Source organism: Osmerus eperlanus, chromosome 9 (genome assembly GCF_963692335.1).
Source record: "Osmerus eperlanus chromosome 9, fOsmEpe2.1, whole genome shotgun sequence".
Classification (NCBI taxonomy): domain Eukaryota; kingdom Metazoa; phylum Chordata; class Actinopteri; order Osmeriformes; family Osmeridae; genus Osmerus; species Osmerus eperlanus.
The window spans coordinates 10,872,120-10,893,428 of record NC_085026.1 but is presented as its reverse complement, the minus strand read 5'-3'; the positions used below and the strand labels follow the sequence as shown (position 1 = coordinate 10,893,428).

The 21,309-nt window shown below is 43.1% G+C and overlaps 3 protein-coding genes and 1 non-coding gene across 7 annotated transcripts in view; all 4 read right to left on the bottom strand.

Annotated features, from left to right (window-relative positions):
- arhgef10 (Rho guanine nucleotide exchange factor (GEF) 10) overlaps positions 1 to 6,092 on the bottom strand; it is a 44,534-nt gene extending 38,442 nt beyond the window's left edge. For 3 of the 4 annotated variants that reach the window (XM_062468914.1, XM_062468919.1, XM_062468916.1), the window contains exons 1-2: positions 5,850 to 6,092; positions 713 to 821 (exon numbers count right to left, since the gene is read on the bottom strand). In XM_062468914.1, coding sequence (XP_062324898.1) covers positions 713 to 749 — 37 coding nt within the window. In that variant the 5' untranslated portion in view covers positions 750 to 821; positions 5,850 to 6,092. The remainder of the gene's footprint in view (positions 1 to 712; positions 822 to 5,849) is intronic. The other variant, XM_062468915.1, reaches the window with a different exon arrangement.
- On the bottom strand, positions 467 to 540 carry trnai-aau (transfer RNA isoleucine (anticodon AAU)). The gene has a single exon. It is a non-coding gene; the product is annotated as a tRNA-Ile (tRNA).
- Positions 6,093 to 6,691: 599 nt separating the features above from the next.
- cln8 (CLN8 transmembrane ER and ERGIC protein) lies at positions 6,692 to 10,069 on the bottom strand. The gene is made up of 3 exons (XM_062469830.1): positions 10,011 to 10,069; positions 8,874 to 9,502; positions 6,692 to 8,525 (listed from the first exon to the last, which is right to left on the bottom strand). The coding sequence occupies exons 2-3, from the start codon at positions 9,417 to 9,419 to the stop codon at positions 8,211 to 8,213; spliced, it is 861 nt and encodes a 286-aa protein (XP_062325814.1). The 5' UTR covers positions 9,420 to 9,502; positions 10,011 to 10,069; the 3' UTR covers positions 6,692 to 8,210.
- A 360-nt stretch (positions 10,070 to 10,429) lies between these two features.
- dlgap2a (discs, large (Drosophila) homolog-associated protein 2a) overlaps positions 10,430 to 21,309 on the bottom strand; it is an 86,670-nt gene continuing 75,790 nt past the window's right edge. The window contains exons 10-14 of the mRNA XM_062469411.1: positions 20,268 to 20,353; positions 19,408 to 19,847; positions 19,101 to 19,192; positions 15,605 to 15,775; positions 10,430 to 15,360 (exon numbers count right to left, since the gene is read on the bottom strand). Of these exons, the coding sequence (XP_062325395.1) occupies positions 15,154 to 15,360; positions 15,605 to 15,775; positions 19,101 to 19,192; positions 19,408 to 19,847; positions 20,268 to 20,353 (996 nt within the window). The 3' untranslated portion in view covers positions 10,430 to 15,153. The remainder of the gene's footprint in view (positions 15,361 to 15,604; positions 15,776 to 19,100; positions 19,193 to 19,407; positions 19,848 to 20,267; positions 20,354 to 21,309) is intronic.

Here is a 21,309-nt window from a genome sequence, read left to right as displayed (position 1 = left end):
AGGGGTGGGAAAATAATAATAAGATACATGTGAGAGAAAAAAGCTTGTGCCCTTGCCGAAGGCAAAGCACACCCAATAATGAAATTGCGACAAGTACATGCAGCCTACAATATAGTGAGGAATCTGACTTCACCACTGGCGAATTCGACTTTCATCAACCCCAAGTTCGCGTGCTACAGATCTGTTGCTGCTGGTGAGTGCTTTCTGGCTGGAAGTGTAAGAACGTTTCGGCATGCTGCTTCAGATTTCTACACAATGTAGACACACGCGTGTATATTCTTTGTATATGGTTGCACTGCAGCTGCAATTATCGAAATCGCTCTTAATAATTAAACGCCGCACCAAAAATTATCATTATGTAATAATGTTGTGGCGTTTATTCGAAGAAATACTGTACTTTGTTTTTGAATGTTATGTTGAATTACATTCATATTTGACTTTTTGACACAGATTCCTAAAACTTGAGTGGCCAGTACGGGGATCGAACCCGCGACCTTGGCGTTATTAGCACCACGCTCTAACCAACTGAGCTAACCGGCCCAATGCATACTATGTATATCAGCTGTCTCCTTGGAGACAGCTGTCTCCTTGGAGATCTATGCTGGGTTTATTTTATGGCCCATATGTGGAGTAGACAGTGATAGAGGGAAGGAAAAAACAGAGACAGAGATAAAGAACCCAGAAGTGAGTGAGGGTCAGTTACTGCCATTACTTTCAGGAGGAGGGGGAGGGAACTCTTCCACGTCCATGATGGGTGCTCTTCTTTTGGGCACAGGATTACTCAGCAGCCTGGTGGAAGTCCACTAGGCCCATACATATCCCTGGAGGACCAGAAAAAAAGAATGTCAGAGATGTGGCATATTGTAACACCCACACACACTCAATTAGCTTAGCGCCTGAGAATGTTCCAGTGCGTCATTGCTTGACCATGTTTTCCCATTAAAGAAGCCTGAAGCCTCCAAGAAGCTAACCACACAACCAATAGTCTACATTACAAAAGGGCTACTACATTCACATCTATATTTTTTTATTTTATTTAGAAGAAGCTTTTTCCAAAGTGATAGGGCATATGGAACGTCCAGCCGACGATAAAGGATCAGATGTGATTGTTTTAACAATATTGTGGTCAGGCTCAGGGAATGGTCTGTATTTACTAGGCACATCACTAAGGATGCCAGCAGGGGAGTGAGGCTGTATTGTAGTCTGGGGTCCTAACTTTTGTGTACGTCGTCAATCATGTGCACCACAGCCAATTGCAGCTAATTAGAATACAAAACACAAACAAAACCCTCCTATGGAGTGGTTGAGCGGTTGAGGCCTGTCCAGTTCACAACACAGGCTGGAGAGTAAACAAACAAGTTGAAACAACTGGTTTATTCTGTAATGCGTGAGCATGTGTCTGTAATATCTGATAGCATTTTTGTCAGCACTTGTAGCAGGTGTGTGTGTGTATTGCAGCAGTGTGTTTACTTGTATGTCCATAAAATCCACACAGGACAGATGAATACACACAATGGTGGTGGCTGATCCTGTGTGTGTGTGTGTGTGTGTGAACATGGCTGGCTGTTTGACACCCTGAGAATGACCCAGGTGAACCCCACAAGCTAATAATTACCTCAGGCAGAACACAGGATGTGAGAACAACTGCTCAGTTTGAGCCCACTTACAGATGTAAAACAGGTTTACACACGTTTTTCAAATGTAACTTTACCTATGAATTGATTGAAACTAGGTTAATTATCTACTTTAACATTTGCTGATCAATGAACCTGAAGATGACCTTCCAAATAAACATTTGAAAGGGTGTCGACTGCAAAGAGGTTCAACTTTACCTCCTAAGGTTTTTTCAAACGGTACAACTACAAATGTTTTTTTTTTTTTTATATAGGACCCATACAGTACAAAACATTTTATTAGAGCCACTAGTGATTATAAAAGCAAAATGTTGTTTATCAATTAGCCTTTTAGGCAGTTACCACCTTATGTTCTCGTGGTGTTGCATTTCAAACTGTAGCTCAAACAGCAGAGTGGAACAGTGTTGACTGACAGGAGGTGTGGGCTACTGTATTGAACAGGCCTGTGGGGGGGTCAAGGTAGGGGCAGGGCTAATAACAGGCTACATTACAGTCCCAGGAGGAAAAGTCACATACAAGCTAAGGCAGGAAACTAACATACCTGCACGGGCTTGAGAGAGAGAACGGTGCATTTTTGCACTGACTAAGTACGTTGTGTAAAGATGTCGGTGACAGCCATCAACAGAAGCTTGAAAGTTGACTCTCGAAAAATGGGTGGAGATGAGTACGAGCCTGCTCCCCATCCAGCTAGGGGCACTGCAGAGGAGGACCTCCAAGTGATGTCATTCCATAGAATACTGTGGCCCTTGTTGTGGAGAATGTGAGTGAGTTCTGTACTGTTCACAGACATTCTGTTCACTTATTCAACTGACACTATAATAGGAGGGGAACTTCACAATAGATTACAATCTAGTAGTAAAAGCCAATCCTTAACATTGCTCCATACAAGAGCAAAGGATAACCCATTGAGAAGCCCAAAGCTTGTTTTGTCTACAAATCATGTGAAATCCTCTCACATCCAAGGCCCAGCATAAGTGGTACAAGTCCAAAGCAATGGAACCCTGATATCTGCTAGCCAGGTATAAGACAATACTGCAAAGGCTAGATATTAGATATATCTATGAACTAAGAGGAAATAGCCTGGCTCTTGGCATTATACTGTAAGAAACACCCTCATAATACATCTCATTACAGAACTGTCAGAGTCCCTGTAGATGAGGTAGGACAGAGAAAGGAAGGAAGGAAGAGAGGAAGGGAGGGACAGAGGGAGAGAGGAAATACAGGCTTTGCGTTTGCTCATCCTCAAAGCTTGATAAAGCGGTAGAGAGAGAAATGTCGGTCACAATTCCAATACTAAGTCTGAACAAACATACAGTAATCGTTGCAGAGCAAGTGTGTGGAATATTTCGACTGTATCATATAGTCTAAGTCCAGATGTTAACATCAGCAAAATATCAGTTAAGATGGCCCCTTTTCACACAATTAGGCTTAGGCCTTTTGTAGAAGGTCAGGAGTTCCTTCCATTTAGCTCCTTCTCAACCCTTTCATTTCTCAGATTCAGCTGTTTTACCTGTCAGGAGGAGACAAGCCTCCCCCCTAACAACCCTTTTTATGGCCAGCTGAGCGTTCACAGAGACCACCTTGAAGAAGGGAGGAAGTCTTGTCATCTGCACTGTCTGTAAACACTTTGGGACCTGTACAACATGACAGAACCTCTGAACGTACCTCAAAAGTAGATCTCCTGGCAGCTGAGCCAACATGAGCTAAGCCCCATACAGTGCAGGCAAAGGCTGCGTTCAAATCCCTGATTCTGTGTCAGACATTCTTACCTGAAACCTAAAATAAAAAGGTAGGGTTGGGGGAAGAGTAGTCTGATCTCAGAACAGTGGTTAAGGACCTTCAGTTAAGGCACTTGAGTGGAAAAAAAAACCTTCAATGATGACAGACTAGGCCAAGCGTGTCATTACACGTCAGCAGGGCTGAAACAGAACCTGGCGTTCAGACAGGAAAACAGTCATCTAGAGCCTGAGGAAGATTTGTTCTTCCATATTCACTGAAGGATAGGCAATGGTACAGTAAACATGTACACAATAAAAGGAGGCATGTAATCATCCTGTTGACAAAAGAGACCAAAACCACCATGCAGCCATTGTGACATAAAGCTAATTAAATGGCAGCTTATGAAAGAACACTTGGAAGTGTCAACCCCATTTGTAATGAGGATTGGAGTCAGTGTGGTTCATCCTTCTCTTAGTGTGTCTCTGGTGGCTCCTAAGCTGACAGCAAGCTTGTCGGGCCTTTGAGAAGATCCGGACTCCGCCTTCACAAAGCCAAACCCACTCTGGGGGTCTCTTCACTTCAAGTGGCATTCCAATCCACACATGGGCCAAGAGAGACTCCGAAGAAAGGCCCGAGCTCCTCTTCAGTGCAGAGAAGAGCTCCTAGAGATCAGGGAACATCACAGTCTGTCCCCCAGGCGTGGGTGACGTTTCTGGGCTTGGTGCTTTGGGCCCGTGACTGGATGCTTGGCAGTGGGTCAGGATCATGCCTCTCTGCCAGCATTATTGTAATCAAGGGCTCTATTCTGTGTCTGCAGGCCCACTGTGAATGGGTGGGGGTGACAAAGCAAGGAAGGTGGAGACCGGGGAGGACAGGACAGGGTGGTGCCCTGTAACATACTAACATGGACTCCCTAACCTTACTCTCCATTTTCTTTTCTCTCTTTATCTTATTAGTCAAGAACAGATTGCCATGGACATTGAGAGATTTACTGCTATGCTACTGATGAACCTATGTAAGATGCTGGAATAGGACGGTGGCATCACCTTCCGAATTCAAAGACCCGATTACAGTGAAAAGCCTACCTGATGCGTGTTTTCCCCTTCTTCAAAGCAGAAGGGTCATGCGTGGTGGAGCAACGTCTGTCTACGAGGGTCACCTGTGTAACCATCACAGAGCTCTGCTGTTGATTTGGGGAAGGAGGTAGAGAGCTCCACACCCATCAACAATCCTAAATCCTTTTTTAGGACTCCTTGTTAAAGTGGGTGGAGGCTACAAGCATCTGTGCTCACAGACAGTGACCCTGGCTATTTGCTTAGCAAATTGCCACCATAGTGTGTGTATGTGAGTGTGTCTTAGAGAGAGCTTGCGTGTCTGTCTGTGTCAGTGTGTGTGCATACATGCATGAGCAGACTTTGCAGACTCCAGTCCCAACTCTTCCACCCCTCCTGATGCAGAGCGAACTGGACAAGCATAGAACCAGACAATACAAGAGAAGATCAAAGCATCCAGCGTATCTAAACCATCTATTTTGCCAGCGTAGCCCCAGGCTCAAGCCTCACGGATTCCTCAAAGTATTGGTAGGACTGAGCGAAGGCTGCAAGCTACCTTAACTAAGGGAAACTGTTTTATTAAATCAGGCTTTTCTGAGTGATAGAAGTGTTACACTGTACTGTATACGAGTTCCAGTTGACTGGATTCAGGCAGGAATGTCATGCATGACTGAGTGAATTTGTAGACTGGCATTGTGTAACAATTCCTAAGCACAGTGTTTCAATATCAAAGTAGGATACCACACCAGGAAATCAAGTTGAGAAGTCAGGCTAAAATGTTTTGGACTAATATGTGGCTCAGAGTAATGTTTAATAAGTAAATGGGTGGGTTTTTCTGCGTTGACAGATTAAAAATCTTACATAAAAATGTTATGAATGCAATGTTTTCTGCACTCAGTGTGCACCTGTCCTGCACCCTTGAGAAAGCACACAATGGCCCTCACAAAATGTAAGACATTGAGTTTGTCCAGAACGATTAGAAATATGAACACATATGCGAGAACATATGCCATTTGTGTTATTTGTGCTCAATCTTAAAGCAAAATCCTACATTTTTACATAGCTAATGCATTCAAAAGATTAAAGTGATGAGAATACCCTGATTTCTTTGTCCATGTTGGAATGTCCAATGGTTAGGTGAAATGTAAATAGCCTATACGACTTGCTACGGAATTAACATGAATTAGCCTATTTCTTCAGTTCTCAGTAAGTAAAAAGGTAGACAGATTGTCAGCTTCTCAGCTTGGCAAAGACAATCGCCACGTTTTAACAACGGAAATCCACTTTTGATCTAGACAGTGGAAAAGCCTTTTAGTTATGCGGAAAAAACATGTTTTCATTCAGCAAATGAATAGCCCAACAACACGTCAAAACGCTGAAACACTCAAACAACAAACAAATAAAAGTTTAAACTACACAAATAATATTCTAGATTTAAACTCACCATTTCGGAACGTGAATTAGAGCGTATTTTCCAACGTCCCACAGAGGGGTTTAATACATGAATTCAATCACAAATACCGCATGAACTTTTAAGTTGACAATTTATCATTTTTCCAATTTCCCTCAACTCTCCAACTACTTTTCGATGCAAACCGACTCCCATGTGAAGACCTCGCCTCCTGCTAGCGTGTCATTGGTGGAGATTTAGGGTACGAGGACTTAATTGGCTAGAAGGACCCTCAGTCTTATTCCTAAGGCTTTCTGATGATGTTCCACGGTGTCCCACGTGACCCATGAGGTGGCTTCTTCAAACAGCTGTGAATTAACAAACTTTAAGAGTTAAAAAGAAAACATTTGGGAATTTAAATCCCTTTAAAAGACATGTTTCTTTACGTTACGCATTTTAAGTCTGGTAGTCTGCTTTCATTCATCCCATAATTAATTTATTGAAAACGTCAATTTCACTACGTCAAAAGTCGTTAAAAAAACACTGCATGTAAAACCACTGAAGTGGCGCAGTACAATTAGCAAATGATGCTGACGTTAACAGCGATGTCACACCTTATCCAAGTCTGTCATCTAGTGGATAAAAACAGTAACGCATTTCATAGTGAAACGAGTACTTATTAAATAAGAGAAATTTGTTTACTCCATCTGTTTCAGCAAACGAGAACCTACAATAAGCCTTTCTATCTTTGTGCCTGATTAATTTTAAGTGGCAACGTTTTGACTATAGCCTAAACAAGATTTCAGGAAGCACCAAGACTCAGTCTGAGCAAATACCAATTCCTTTGCCCAAGAGTTCATTGAACAATCTTTTAAGCGATGGAGAGGCCTGATTAGTCAGATGTAACATTTTTTAATAGAAGCTCAAGTACAAACTCAGTACAGGTGTGTCTGTGGCTTGGTGGGTTCTCATTAAATTCAGGGAAATTCTATTCTGACTTAACAATAATTATGATAATTATTGACCAAACACTTAATAAAAGACTGATTGCTCATGTAGGTAATCAAAAAATCTATAGCCTTTAAAATATCAGTCCAAATACAACAATGGATGTTAATACTGCCATTGTCAGTACACACATTATCTATGTGAAATGGTTGTCATGGTATAAATTAACAAAGTTACCTCTTAAAAAAACTAAAAACAAGTAGTCTTACGGTTTCTGAGAAGCATATGGTATGAAACAACAATTATGAAACATCAACAGTATCCAAAAAAGGAGAGAAAAGTTAGCTCAACAGTGAAAACAAAATATTGTACTTTAACTTGTTTGAAAGGAAAGACAATATTGACATGGCTTACACAATTGCATGGGCTTTCATTTGATAGAATTTCAATGAGAAAAAAATAATAATAAATTGTTGATGCACTCGCTCTACAAAATAAATATCACTAAACCACCAGACACATGAATAAAACTGATGCAATTGCCACTTAGGCAGCGTTGTGGAGGAAGTGATGGTTCAATGTATGAGATCCCATAAAGTCTTAAGAAACAATGATTAGCGTAAAGTATGGATTCACCCTGGGACGTGGTGCTGGTTATTAGCCTAGTAATTTCTCTTTGGTGACTAAGGAAAGCACTGCTTCTCTCCACTCCCGTGACCTCCACTCATCACATGACATGACCCCTGACAGAAATGGACTAGTCTGAATCAGTACAAATTATCTGCGATGAGGAACGATGAGGATCAGATCACCACAGCAATGGAACCTTGACAAGAACATTAAACTAGGCGATTTAACAAGAGCATAGCATATTCTTAGGCAAAACATATGCATAAAAATAGCATTTAAAAATGTGTTAAGAATTCCTTCATATGCTGAATCTTTAAATATGTCAGCATTATGAGAATTATGTGTGCTGAGCTGAAGGAATTCTGTGTTGGCTGTATTGTGAATGAATGACCAAGCACATTACAGGTTAGTGTACATTCATACCACAAACACTTCTGCTCGGCTAACACCCCCTTCCACAACCGTACGGCTAACACCTCCTTCAGTTAATACATTTGACCTGCAAGACAATACAATGAAACAACTGAACAAGATCAGAAAACATTAAGTAAAAGCTGTAAACCAACTAAAGCCTTGGGTCAACTTTTTTTTACCACCCAAAACTAAGACATTTGACTGTGTAAATGAATGCTTTTGATTCTTTTTACTGTAAGGCATAGTCCACACTTTTCAGTGTCCTAACATTCACACTCTGAAAAACACACATGCCTAATAAGTAGTTCAGTTCATTTTCCACCTTCAGATACTTAATAGTTTCTAAATTAACCTTCCATAACCTTTAAAAGTATAAAAACGAAATGTAACCCTTTTTAGAACACTCCTATGTCCCAAGTTCCCTCAGTCAGTGTGGGGTTTGGCTTGGTCCATTGTGGGACCATTTGGGGGTACTGGTTTGTTGCTGAAGTTCCAGTCCACAGGGTTGAGGAGCTGAATGGTCTTCTTGTGGGTCCATATGGGGTTGATGAGGACCGTGAGGAGGGCCAGGCCTGTGAGGAAGAGCAGGCGCTGGGGCAGGGCCACATAGAGGTTGAACTCCTCCCATTGGCACCAGGTTACCCACCACATGTAGTAGGTCAGCACCATCCTGCAGTGGAACATATGGATCATCACCCACTGGTTGGCCTTCCAAAAGTAGCTCTGGGCCCAGCCCGCCTAGAGGGGACAGAAGAAACAGTAGGATGGTCAAATTAGCCGTACACTTGGTATGATCAGTCTGAAGAAGCCAAAGGAGAGCTTTTACAGAGAATGCTAATCACATACTTAAATAACTTTTATTTGGTCTTACACATAGGAGTATCTAAGAGGGTTCCGTTTGCAGGGTTCAGTGCTAAATATGTAAATACAGAAGAAGAACTGAAACACCCATGTACTCTGAGACAGCAGCAGTGAACTCAGTAAACCAAATAGGATGTTATGAATAAGGTAAGCTAAAAGAAAATACATTCTCAACAACAATACCAATAAGTATGATGAATAAAGACAACGCAAACTGTATACTACCTTAAGTAGCATCCAGGATACACAGGTGAACGGAGTGCTCATCTCCAGCAGCAGAGTGACCATGGGAAGGTAGTGCCCAATGTCCCACACCACCGCCCCGACAAACCCAGAGAGGGCAAAGAAATGATGCACAGCCAGGGGTAGGTCAAAGGACCTGAACACCACACTGGAGGCATGCAACGCCACATTCTCAAACACGAAGAAGCCAGTGGCAGTGAGCACATTGAACCATGACCAGTTCTCCTGACCCCTAATCCTTTCTCTGGACACGGCAGAGTCCTCAGTCAACGCCCGAAGCCCAGCTATCGTACTTTGGACGCCAAACACGGCTCTGGTGGCGGCTAGGTTCCAGAAGACCTTCTCTTTAGCAAGCAGAGAGTGGTACGTTTGAGAGAGGGCTAAAGAGAGAACATGGGAGAGGAGAAACACTGCTGTGTAGAAGGCGAAGCCCAGACCAATAACCTGCACACGGAAGCCCAAAGAGAAGTAGTCCATGCTAAGGTTGTTGGGCTGGTCAACGGGGGGCTGTTGAGTGTTGGAGGACATGATTTGAATGGTGCTCCACACAAAAAAAGTCTTCAGGTTACATTAGCGAGGTTTCCATGTGCAGAATACGAGACTTTGACAGCCTGCAAAACAGAAATGTTAAGATACCATCAAATCAGGACATTCACTTAAAGTAAAAAATAAAATAAACGGTTTGCTGGTCTGACTAAGGCTACACACAAAAAGTACAGCTGCGTACATTGTTCATGTACAAAGAAGAAAATAGGAGAAATTAGAAATCTCATATCCCCTTTCTGCACAGTCAAGTCGAGTACAAGACAAAATACTTTGCTCACGTAGGCATATAATACCGTAAAAAGGCCGAGCATATCAGTACACTATGCTGCTGATTGCATAACGATGTCCGGACCTGACAAATGACAAAAAGCTCTAAACGTTCACATTTAGGCTACGTTGCAACGTTTTATTAAACATTTCTAGCTAAATGATTGCGGTGAACTCGAAAATAATTTGCTTCAGTAAAAACAAAAACATTAAGGTCAGCCATCAGAACGACCCAGCTGACTAACAAAAACAAATTAACACTTCTGTTTCGTTCATACACCAAGGAAAACAACTGTTAGCGCTCACCTTCCGCTCGAGAACCTGATATACCTCCGCTTCAAGTTTACCAAATCTCTGTATGTGTTAATTTCACTTTTTATCACATGACTTTAATATTGTCATATGGTCATGCTCAACAGGAAATCCCGCCTTTATGGAGAGTTTCTCCTTTTCCATTGGCCAATAACCTGCAGATAGGGTTTCGATTGGCCCTGGCAATGTCGAGTTGTGATCTGTAAACGTGACGATTTTCGTTTTTTTTGTGAGATACTTCTTATCAGCAGGAAACTTTCAGCGTTTGATATAATCTAAAATATATAGGGCCACATCCTTCATTTTCTATTAATCGACATGTGAAAAAGAAGAAAAGTTGTGAATGCGCAATATTTGGAAGGAGTCAAGAAATAAGAACAGATCATTCAAACCATCAACAACTTTTAAACGTTTTCTTCAAAAAATTTAATTGCAGAAGTATTTACATTAGATGATCTCAGCAATGATTAAACTAATCAAAGATGCAAAATCTTTAAATAGCTCATGGAAAAATGGAGGAAAATACATATACATTGTTAAGTGTTTAAAACCACAGAAATCATATAAAAATTAATTGGTTTGAACATTGGTAAACATTGCACAGAGCATCTGTGATAAATAACAAAAACATACATACATGTATCAGTGTCAATACTTCCAACAAAAGGTTATGAATAAATCATACATTCAGTATCAGTAGATTTTGCATGCCATCATAACAGCTTATCAAAATAAGTTAAAAAGACTACATAAAATGAACAAAACATGAGCAAGAGAAGAAAATAATTATGTTTTAATGAAGCATATATTATATATTTATATAAGATCTATATATATTTCTTTACAAATAATGAATATTTGGCATTATATTCATCCTCACTATAGATATGATACACAAGAGAAGAAAATAGTTTAGCTAAACAATTACCTTTTTAATTTGTCTAGTGATCTTAAGAGTCATTTCACATTTCCAAGTTTTAGGAAGTGGAGTCAATCTCAATAATTGTCTCCCCAGCATGATTACTAAAACATCCCCTCAAAACAGCTAATGTACCGTATGACCATGTTCAAAATGGACATATAGTGAGGCCACATGAAGGGAAATAAATAACAACATGATTCAGGAGGTCTAATGAATACAGCTATAATGCATAACTGATGGATTCTGTGTTGTTCAACAATAGGTCTATGTATCCTCCAACAATATGGCACTTGGTTTTTCACTCTGTCCAAAGGAATGGAGCTGACTGATTCTGAAGTGTTTATTTCTAACTGCTGCCTGTTAGATCAAAATCTTGCGTGAAAATGTGGAGAGTGAAGGTTAGACCTGCCTTAGCCTTTGCCCACCATACCATTCCTGCCCTACGATAACCTCTTGTGCCTAGAACAAAGAAAGCTCAAGCCCAGATCCTAACACAAAGTCCCATTGACATCTAGACTGGTATTACACAAAGCAACATTGTTAAAAAACATGTTAGTCTGTGTGTACTCAGCAAAAACAAGTTGCATGAAAAATGAAAAAAAGATCAAATGTCAGTTTGCGAAAAAGAGTAATAAAGAATAATAAATAGTATGTAAATATGCCACATTTTATAGGGATTAACACACTTACACTACACCACCTTCATGGATGTTTGATGATCCGCAAAATATTTACCCCATCTAGTGGTATCAAACAGACACTGCAGTGTATTTCTTTATATACTTAAGTACTCTCTTAGTGGAATAAATGTCACTATAAGCAGAAGTGTAGAAATTAATTACACTGTAAGCAGATGAGAAAGCACACCATTGGAAGACAGAAGGAAAGATGGTAGCAGGAATAATGTCCTAAGTTTGTATTTTGATAAATGGCAGAAGTGGATGACCTTCAGAAAAGAAGTTACAGGTTTCATGGCCACCTTTACTGATCAAAATACTTCTCTTTCCACTTAAAATGTTAAACATAGGGTGTATTGAAAAAGATAAACCAGACATGGATCTGCTGTTTAAGCCACAGGGGTTGGATAGAATCAAACCTCTTCCCTTCTGAATTGCTTGTTAAAAATTCAGATCACGTTCCTATGGCCAGCCAACTTATCCAGAATCCATCCTTGAGTTTCCAGAGAAGAAGTCAGTGACATATTTTCACTATCTGTGCCTAGCTAAAAGACAGCTGTCTTATTAAGAAAACCAGGAGAGGAAGAGTGGGAGTGTACAATATTTGGCACACGCACAAACGCACACACACGCTCATTTGGCATTCCTGATGTATTTCCATGTGAAGAGACACCTTTAAATTTTAATGTCACTGTGGCAAGCAAGAAGAGTAAGGTAGCCGTATCAAGACTGTACTTGATAATGAAGTGTAACATCATAACTCTAAACTTCCCTGAAAAAAAGTCTGCTATTTCCCCCTAACGGTCCACGCAACACATTCATCACCATATTCGCTGTGAAGGGACTAGGAAGCTGTCAGCTCTGTTTCCCCCAAGGACCATACTTACATAAGACCCTCTTCTGAGCCACCAGCAGAGTGTGGGACAGCAGGAGAGAACACCACAGACAGGAAGAACAGCCTAGAAACACATCACAACATAACACCAGCGTGTTTCCTCAAAGCGAAGATCCCAGTCTCCCCTAAGCCAACGCATCGGACAGAGTCTGTCTTGCCGCCTGGTGCACGCCTGCTTTCTACAGTCTGAGTAGCAGGAGCATATGGGGAAGCAACACACAACCTGTGCCTCCTGTGCCACAGCCCATAGCACGCCGAGGAACCCTGTTGTTCTGTCAAGGGTTCTACTCTGCGATGAAATGACAGTGTGTCACTCTATGACACACTATAGAAAATGCATAGAAATGTTTTTCTATGCTGCGCTCAGGTCCACATTCCCTGAAGGGGGAGGCTTGCCTGTCAGTTTGTAACTAATCACCATGTAAGTAAAAGCATAAAAAAGAGGGACACTTTAATGATGATATTGGAAGCAATGAATATTCAGTGAATACATTTTAATAATATGATTCGGTTCTCCTGCCACCGGGGAAAGGTGGGGAGGGGGGGGGGGGGAATCGTAACAAGCAAGCAAATATAGCTAGCTTAGGAAATGTTTTGACTTTGTGTTCGAGGTGTTTACAAACATCTGCCACCCAGTTGCCCTCTGCACATGGCGTCCATCTTGTAACTGTGTGGGGGTGACATACTGTAAAGATGTGTGTGTCCCTGCCTGTATGTGTATACAATATTAACAGTGCAAGAGGGTATGTTAAAGGTTCATATTAAAAGCCTTTCATGAGGAAAAATCTATTTTGTGTTCTCCACAACAGAAAACTGCATCAGGCAGTCTAAACAGGGGAAAGTTCTCGCAGTAATAACCCCTCACCTCGCAAACTCTACTTCCAGGCATCCCAAGGACTGTAAGAGCCTTGGTCACTGTCATAGCATCTTTTAGTGGCCCAGGGACCTCACACTGTCTTCCATTTGGACATCACAGCAGACCCCCTGCGGTGCATCTGAGCTCTGTAGAAGATGTGATATGTAGCTCACAGCTCAATGTGCCAATGACTCAAAACCCCTCAGACATCACAAGCACACATACACACACAACATCACACACACACTCACTCACTCACTCACTGAGAGAAACCAAATCTGTTCAACGTTCCATTTGTCATGTCTTTCTTATCAGCCAGGGAATCATAAACCATTAGTCTCACTAAGAAATTCTAGAAGCCTCTGCCTGGTTCCCTCAGGGATCCTGTGTCCTGTCTTCCCCCCGCTATTATCTTGCAGCATTGCTTGAAGGAGTTGAACGTACTTCTGAGATGATCAACCATGGGGAATTCTTTCAGGAGAAGATGTCACCCAAGTCATTATCAGAAACTTATTGTGTGACTGACAGTCATGTTATGACTTTTGTTTAGGGGGTAAGCTGCTGGATAAAGAGTGAGAGGGATGGGGGTTTGAGGAAGAGGCATGAACATATTTTGGGACTCAAATGACACGCTGCCTTGATTTCTGAACCTAGCTATAACACACATTAAAAGGGTGCTTTTGGAGTGACCTTTTTGATATAGCAAACCCTGATGAGGCAAGGGATTTAAAAGGGCCCTAGAGATAAATTATCTATTCAACTAATAACCTGTCTCACTACTCAAATACAACAATATTGTTGTGTACTTTGTTATTTACATTTCCCTTGGAAATACAGAGAATTTTAAGAAGTGCAAAAGTGCATTTTGTCTACACATATTTGATATATAGAGCTACGCAAAATCTCTCAGAACTATTTATTACTCACTGCAATGATACGATGAAAAAACGCTGGCACAAGACTTGCATGTTTTCTGCTTCAAGTAAATGTCAGAAGATGTGTTATGGGCACGGTATAAGAACAGCATAAGAACAGCTAGGGATTTGTACCACATGGAGGGCAGGTCAGAAGGAAATTATATAATTCCAAAAAGCAGTTTTCCGGAGAATATCTGGCCGGTCTCTGACCATTGATAGAGTAGAAAACGGCATGTTCTAAAATAAATCTGACCAAAATGCACAGGAGTTGCCAGAATTTTTTTTCAAGGCTTGTAACTATTCCAATACAAGGTTGAGGTATTTCAAGCAGGCCTTTCAGAAATGTTCACTTGACTCACATTTTTGCAAATGGCTGTCAGCCTACATCTTATTTTCTGATGGAAAAGGAAAGTAGAATAATTATGTTGTTTATCTTCATAACGGTTGCAACTTTGACATTTAAATGTAACAATTTAGCCTGGTGTTTTTGAATGGTTGGTGTCCTTGCTGGTTGGTTTCAAAGCTGCACGAATTAATGGCACTTTGCAATGCTGTAAATTCAAATGTATAACCTTCCAGCATAATCCAACTCTTGGGTTACAATTCCATTGGGAAGCTGCTCATTGAACCAACCAATATCAAGTAAATGACACATATGCCCAGAAAACGTAATTGGCAAAGGAGAAGACATTTGGGTACATCTCAGATTAAGTGAAGGCTTGTATAGTATATGGACACTAAGAGACTAAATGATGATTTGAGGACAGTGTGGAGCAGTGGTCTAGAAAAAGGCTAGTTAAAGTTGTCGTAAGGGACGTAAAAGAGTATGAAGATGCCACTGTCTCTGTGTTCGTCCACACCCGTGTCTTCTCAAAGGCGGGTCTGTGCCTCGGGGATGTAGATCTCAATGCTGTCGGCGCGCTCCGACACAGAGTTTTGCCGGAAGGACGCTGCACGCTTGGCAGCCATGAGCCGCCGGCGGGCCTCCTGACGGTGTCGGTCGGGAAGGTCGAGCGATTTTTCCCGCGTCACCATGCTCTTCTGTCTCACGGTCTTCTTTGGTACAGCAGGTGGAGGCTTCAAAGGAGAGAGGGACAAAAAAGAGCATTGTTATTTTGACTTGCTTCTGACTAGAATTGGAAGATCATTTTATAGAAACCCTCGTCAAACCAGTCAGCATACAAAAACTAGAACTAGAATGATATGTGTCCTAACTTACCAAGTGAACCCATTTTTAATTTAACACTATACTGCACTATCCATACATCCACACATCCACATATCTGATTGGGTCTGATGTCCGTGCGGCTCGGTCTCTTACACTAGCAGAACCTCCCACCTTCTTCTCTGGGCTCTCAACGAGCCTCCAGTTGTTACTCTTTATCTTTTGCAGCTGATCAAACTTCATGGTGACGTCATCGATGGAGAGCTGCAGCAGGTCCCAGAACCCTGCCAGGTCCTGAGAGGTGGGGCGGGGCATGGCACTGGGGTCCTTGAGAGGAAAAAAGGAGGAAACCAAGGTGGCCTGTTTAGTGTCTGAATAAGACAATAACACTATCTACACGACAATATTTACATTCTTGAAGTGACCACCCAAGTGCCATAGGAAGTGTACTACTTTTGTGTGTGTTCGATTACAGTACAACTTATCTTATTGACAGTCAAGTTTTGAACATTACTTCATGTAATTCTGCCCGAATCCACTAGATGTCCTTCAATGTAGAAGGTGATTTACACCTGACACGAAAACCCTGCAAGACTGGGATGTAAATCAGCCATCTTTCCCCCACCATTTAACAAGATCTGAGCCACAAGCTTCAGGGACACTTCACAGAAACACTGACGTGAGCAATGACCAAATTTATAGTTGCTCATTTCCAAGTTCCACTGAAGTGTCCTCGAAGCCTGCGGTGATAGGGGGGTCCAATCCTGCCTTACCCCCCTGAGGATCCAAGATAATGAAGAAGTCACACATCTCATTCAGCCCTGGTCTTATTTATCACATCTAGAGGAATGAACTCAGGCAAAGCACCAGTGTCCAAGCCGTGGCAATGAGACCCTCTGAAAGGCCACATGAGACTCTGGAGTTCAGACCTCCTCTGACACAACACTATCCACGCTCTGTTGTGCTGCTTATGATGCACTTCAGAGTCAGGGTAATAACCCCTGAGTTTGCCTCTGTCACCCAGCTCACCAGCCACCTCCATTCATTCCTCCACCTTATGGTCTCCACATATTGGATGGCTCGCGGGCACAACAACATCACAGTAATATGGGGCAGTCCAGACTGGACTGGATGTGTAGGCCTGAATATAAAGTTGGAAAAGTGAAGGCTTGGGTCACTCAGAGTTTCAATGCCATAACACTGGGGTAGGGACAGCATATAGATATGTGTGTTATGTCAGTAAGGATGGCATTTGTGATGTAAGGGTCGCAATTGGTAGTTGGAACAGATGTTCACTTGATATATATTTATATATATATATTTTTATGTGTAATTCCACATTTTCCAGAAATTGCTAGTAACCCGAAGCAGGCTCCTGCCAGTGTAACCGACAGCAGCTTGGCACATAGAGTACCTCACCCCAGTGTGTGGTAAAGGGTAATTACATAAACTGACCTGGGGCCATTTCACTTTCACCATCAAGATGCAAAGTCTGCCCACAGGCAACTCTTCAAATAGCTCCATACATCCAATAGCTCCACTTCATTTCACTGCGGATAAGTCTACATGACCAAACAATACCCTTACTGTAATAGTATCACGGTAGATTTTGAATGTGTTCTTGGATCTTAAGCAGGGGTCCATCTAAGCATCTTAAGCCCTGTTGGTTCTGAGCAGCAGAGGAGCTTGCTGGGTCCTGATGGCTGACTCATCCAGCTAACAGGCCTGCTGCCTGCAGAGGGGGAGTCAGGATGGGTTCTCACCCCATCACTCCCCTAGCCGTGCACGCTGAACTCTGAGAGGAACCTCATTCATCGTCTGTGTCTGAAACCTGCCAAGGCTAATATACAGACCCTGAGGAGCCCCAGTCCAACACCGAATAGATGTCAAACTATAAATATACGGAGTTCAAAGATGGGCACAGGCAAAAGTTGGATGCACAGTGCATGGCTGTATTAAGATAAGGTCCGAAACAACAAAAACAACAGCAACATCTCATTATTGACTGTCCTGGGGGGTATTCCAGAGAGCAGGTTATGCAACATAACTGGGTAAGTTAACCCACCAGCTGATTCACAATGTTGCAGCAACCTACTGGCAAAGTTGCTACAACGCTGGGTGTCAGCTGGGGAGTTAACTTACCCGGGTATGTCACGTAACCTGCTTTCTGGAATACCCCCCTGTTGTGTCACAATGGTTTATTTGTTGGTTGTTGGGGTCGTTTTATAAGAAACTGTTTCCCCTGATTAGTGCACAACCTGAGGTTATCGGGTTTGACTGTGACCTTTCACCTTTCCTGCTTTCCGAGTGTTTAGGAGGCTAAGCAAACGAAGGCCAGGACATCTTTAAAGATGTGTGTTTAAACCCTGTCCTGTGTCAGTGTGGTGGTAATCCCGAGGCTCCTCCGTGGATACTGCTGGCTACAGTCGCACACTGTCTATAAAAGCTTGTCTAAGTCCGGCTTTGGAAACTTCATCCAGGGGAGAGAGAACTAAGACAGCTCAATAAAGCCGCAATTAAATGTATGCTTAAGCTACTTATTTGAGGACACTACTTCCTCAAAAAGACTCCCCAAAAATCTGTGTTATGGAGATGTATGTGCGGCATTTTTCACAGCCGCATTTAAAGATGCTGGATATAATGTAAACTTTCAGTACTGCCCTCTGCTTAGTGAGGAAGCAGCAAAAGTTTGTATGAAAGGGCTGTTCAAGTTTAATAATCCCAGAGTGTTCCCCAGCCTTTCTGGAGGGTAAAAATAGCCACAGGAGCTGTCAAACCTCCAGGCAGAGCTAATCTAAAATATCGGATATTTGGCTGTGATCAATAAAGATGTAGAAGAATAGTGGAGGGGGAGGTGTGGTATCAGGCAGCAGTCCCAGACCTTCCCCATCGCTTCTGTGCAAAGCGCGAGGCGCTGGGGGAATGCTGACGCTTCTTAATTTAAAACCAGAGGGCTGTTCTCGCATTCTGCTTCAGGAGCTGTGCAGGCGGCGTCAGATGTTCTCCATGGCTACTTGTCCTACTCAAGATGTTCTCATCTCAGAGAGAGAGAGAGAGAGAGAGAGAGAGAGAGAGAGAGAGAGAGAGAGAGAGAGAGAGAGAGAGAGAGAGAGAGAGAGAGAGAGAGAGAGAGAGAGAGAGAGAGAGAGAGAGAGCACTGAAATGGCTATTGATTTCTTATTTGGTATTTTTCCACTTTCTACAGTTTTTTCAATGTATTTCTATTTTTGTTGCTATTGTTGCTGCTAAAGCGTTCTATCAACCTGTGTGTAGCAGATGCAGTGGGTGGAGGCAATGCTGCTGAACGGGCTCAGCTGTTTTCCATCCCCACACACACCAGATGAATAGGGTCATTTTATGAATCCATCTTCTTCTCTTTCTTATTGGACTTTACACACACACAAGCATGTACACATAGACTGGCATGCTACTATGTCCACATATGCATGCGTGCACTCACATTCACACATTTGCTCATGTGCACATGCTTACACGCGCATACGTGATAATGTAGACACAAACGCACTTGTGGGTATACAGACACGCACACAAATGTGGTCATGCACACAGACACCCACACACACACACATGCGTGCAGACACACACATGCCATGATCAATAAAGGAAGAAAGCTCCCTGCAGGGCTACTCACCAGATTCTGCTGACACAGCCAGTAGAACTGCTGGAATTTCTGAGACATGAGGAGCTGAGCACTACCCACCGCACTCCGGATCTTACCCAGGACTGAAACACACACTTCATTACATTAGCTTCAGATGCACCTCAAACGGCTCCCAAATAAGGTCCCATTCTCTGTACTTCATAACCAAAGCCTCTACAGAAGTGGAATTTTCTGAGTATACTGTTCAATGAAAATCTTTATGTTTGTGAGAACCAACTTTGGATGAATATATATATATATATATATAGTTTAAGTAACTGATGTTATATCCACTCACTCTCCTCAGATAGGTCATTCTCCTCGGCCTCTGCCTCCATCTCCTTACACCATCCCTCCATCCTCTTGGTCTCCGTGTGGAGCAGCTGCATGAACCAGCTCCCGTCTCTCCGCAGAGAGGGGGACGCACGCCCAGACTCTCCCCCCGATGAGGCCCCCTCCCTGGGGGATGGGGGCTCTAGAGTCCAGGTGGTTTCGCTGGTGGTCTCCCTAGGGCTGGGTGGCTCAGTGGGGGTCCGGTAGTCTTCCCGGTAGCTGAAAAGGCCCTGGGTGCGCACGGTGCGGACGACCCCGTACTGGGTGGGCGTGCTGGGCTCAGAGTGGCGCTGGAAGCCCCCGCCAAACTGCAGACCCTTGTCCTCCATGGTTGGGAAACCCTCCAGCTCGAGATCCGCCTGCACGCCCGCCGTCACACTGTTGGAGCGCTTGAACCTGCCTTGCCTGGGTCCCACACAACATAGATAGGTTAGCAACACACACACACACACCCACACACACACACATTAGAGATCAGTTTGCAACACACACACACACACACACAACAAGGATCAGTCAGCACACATACACACATTATAAATTGGTTAACAACACACACACAACAGAGGTTGGTTATCTACACACTGTATATCATCTTCAGAGAGACTGATCCTTCCCAGCCCTCGCAGCACCAGGAACAGCGGTCCAAGCTGGCTCACGGTCAGGTTGTGGCAGCCACTTGAAACAGTTTCCCGCTCCCCCCTCACTGAATGAGCTGCACGGCTACGACTCGTTTGCTCATTAGCAACCCGCAGCAAAAAAGCTGAGCCGACAGGGCTCAGGGGCAGAGAGAGACTTGAGACAGAGGGAGGCGCAACACTTTACCGTTTTTCATCTTCCACTTGGATCCCAACAGAATGGTACTCCCGCGATCCTTTGCTTTCCGACTCAGAGTCAGTGGCGGCCTCCACCTAAAACATAAACAACAACAAACACAGAAACAGTTCTCATCATCAGCCCTTCTAGACGTGTTTGGGGATCAAAGGCTGGATCCTCTACTGTGTGTGACGGTGATGTGATTTATGGAGCCTACACACGCACATATCCCCCCCCCACACACACACACAGATATCTACTACCTTTACCTCAACACCTGCTTCAGGAGCCCCAGTCGGCAGACCAAGCCATTCAAACAGAACAATTGAATAAGAAAGTGACAGCATTGAGATCCATAACGTATTACTGGTCTTGCATTAATAAAGTGTGGGCTCAAACAGTCAGTTAAAAAAAAACAACACACTTGTCATCTGTTAGGGAGTGGAAAAGTCTGCGCTAACTAAGGGCAATCCCTGTGGCAGTCCCTGTAGCTGCATGTGGTGTCGTAACCCGGGATACAGAGAAGAGACAGGGTTGTTATTAGTTATTATTATGGGATGTAGGAGGGAGGATGGATACTGATCCCCAGACGAGTCTGTGAGCTGTTGATCCTGATCGAATGGCGACGGTGCTGAGGCCCTTTATGACCCTCAGCCTCTGTAACTCTGGGCTCCGCTGGCTTTTATGGATATCCTCGCTCTCTCCTTCTCCTTCACTGTTCCTCCTTCTGTCCTCCTCCTCCCTGCAGTCGGACCCTTTTATTTTTCGCTATCTGGATTTTATGTTCTGTCTCATTTCTTCTCTCTCTCTCTCTCTCTCTCTCTCTCTCTCTCTCTCTCTCTCTCTCTCTCTCTCTCTCTCTCTCTCTCTCTCTCTCTCTCTCTCTCTCTCTCTCTCTCTCTCTCTCTCTCTCTCTCTAAATATGCTTGTCTTGATTGTTCCATGTACAGCAACAGGGGACAGCAGTGATAGGTGCTATGGAGGGGTGTGATGACCAGCCTACAGTGGATGTCATTTATAGATGCTGGGCCGTGTTCCTCCCACCGCCAGG

Bases quoted from the DNA above. Each gene is read 5' to 3' on its own strand.
- cln8 (XM_062469830.1), bottom strand. From the start codon at position 9,419: ATGTCCTCCAACACTCAACAGCCCCCCGTTGACCAGCCCAACAACCTT. The intron at 8,526-8,873 runs GTAGTATACAGT...TGTCCCCTCTAG, and splicing joins TATCCTGGATGCTACTTAAG to GCGGGCTGGGCCCAGAGCTA.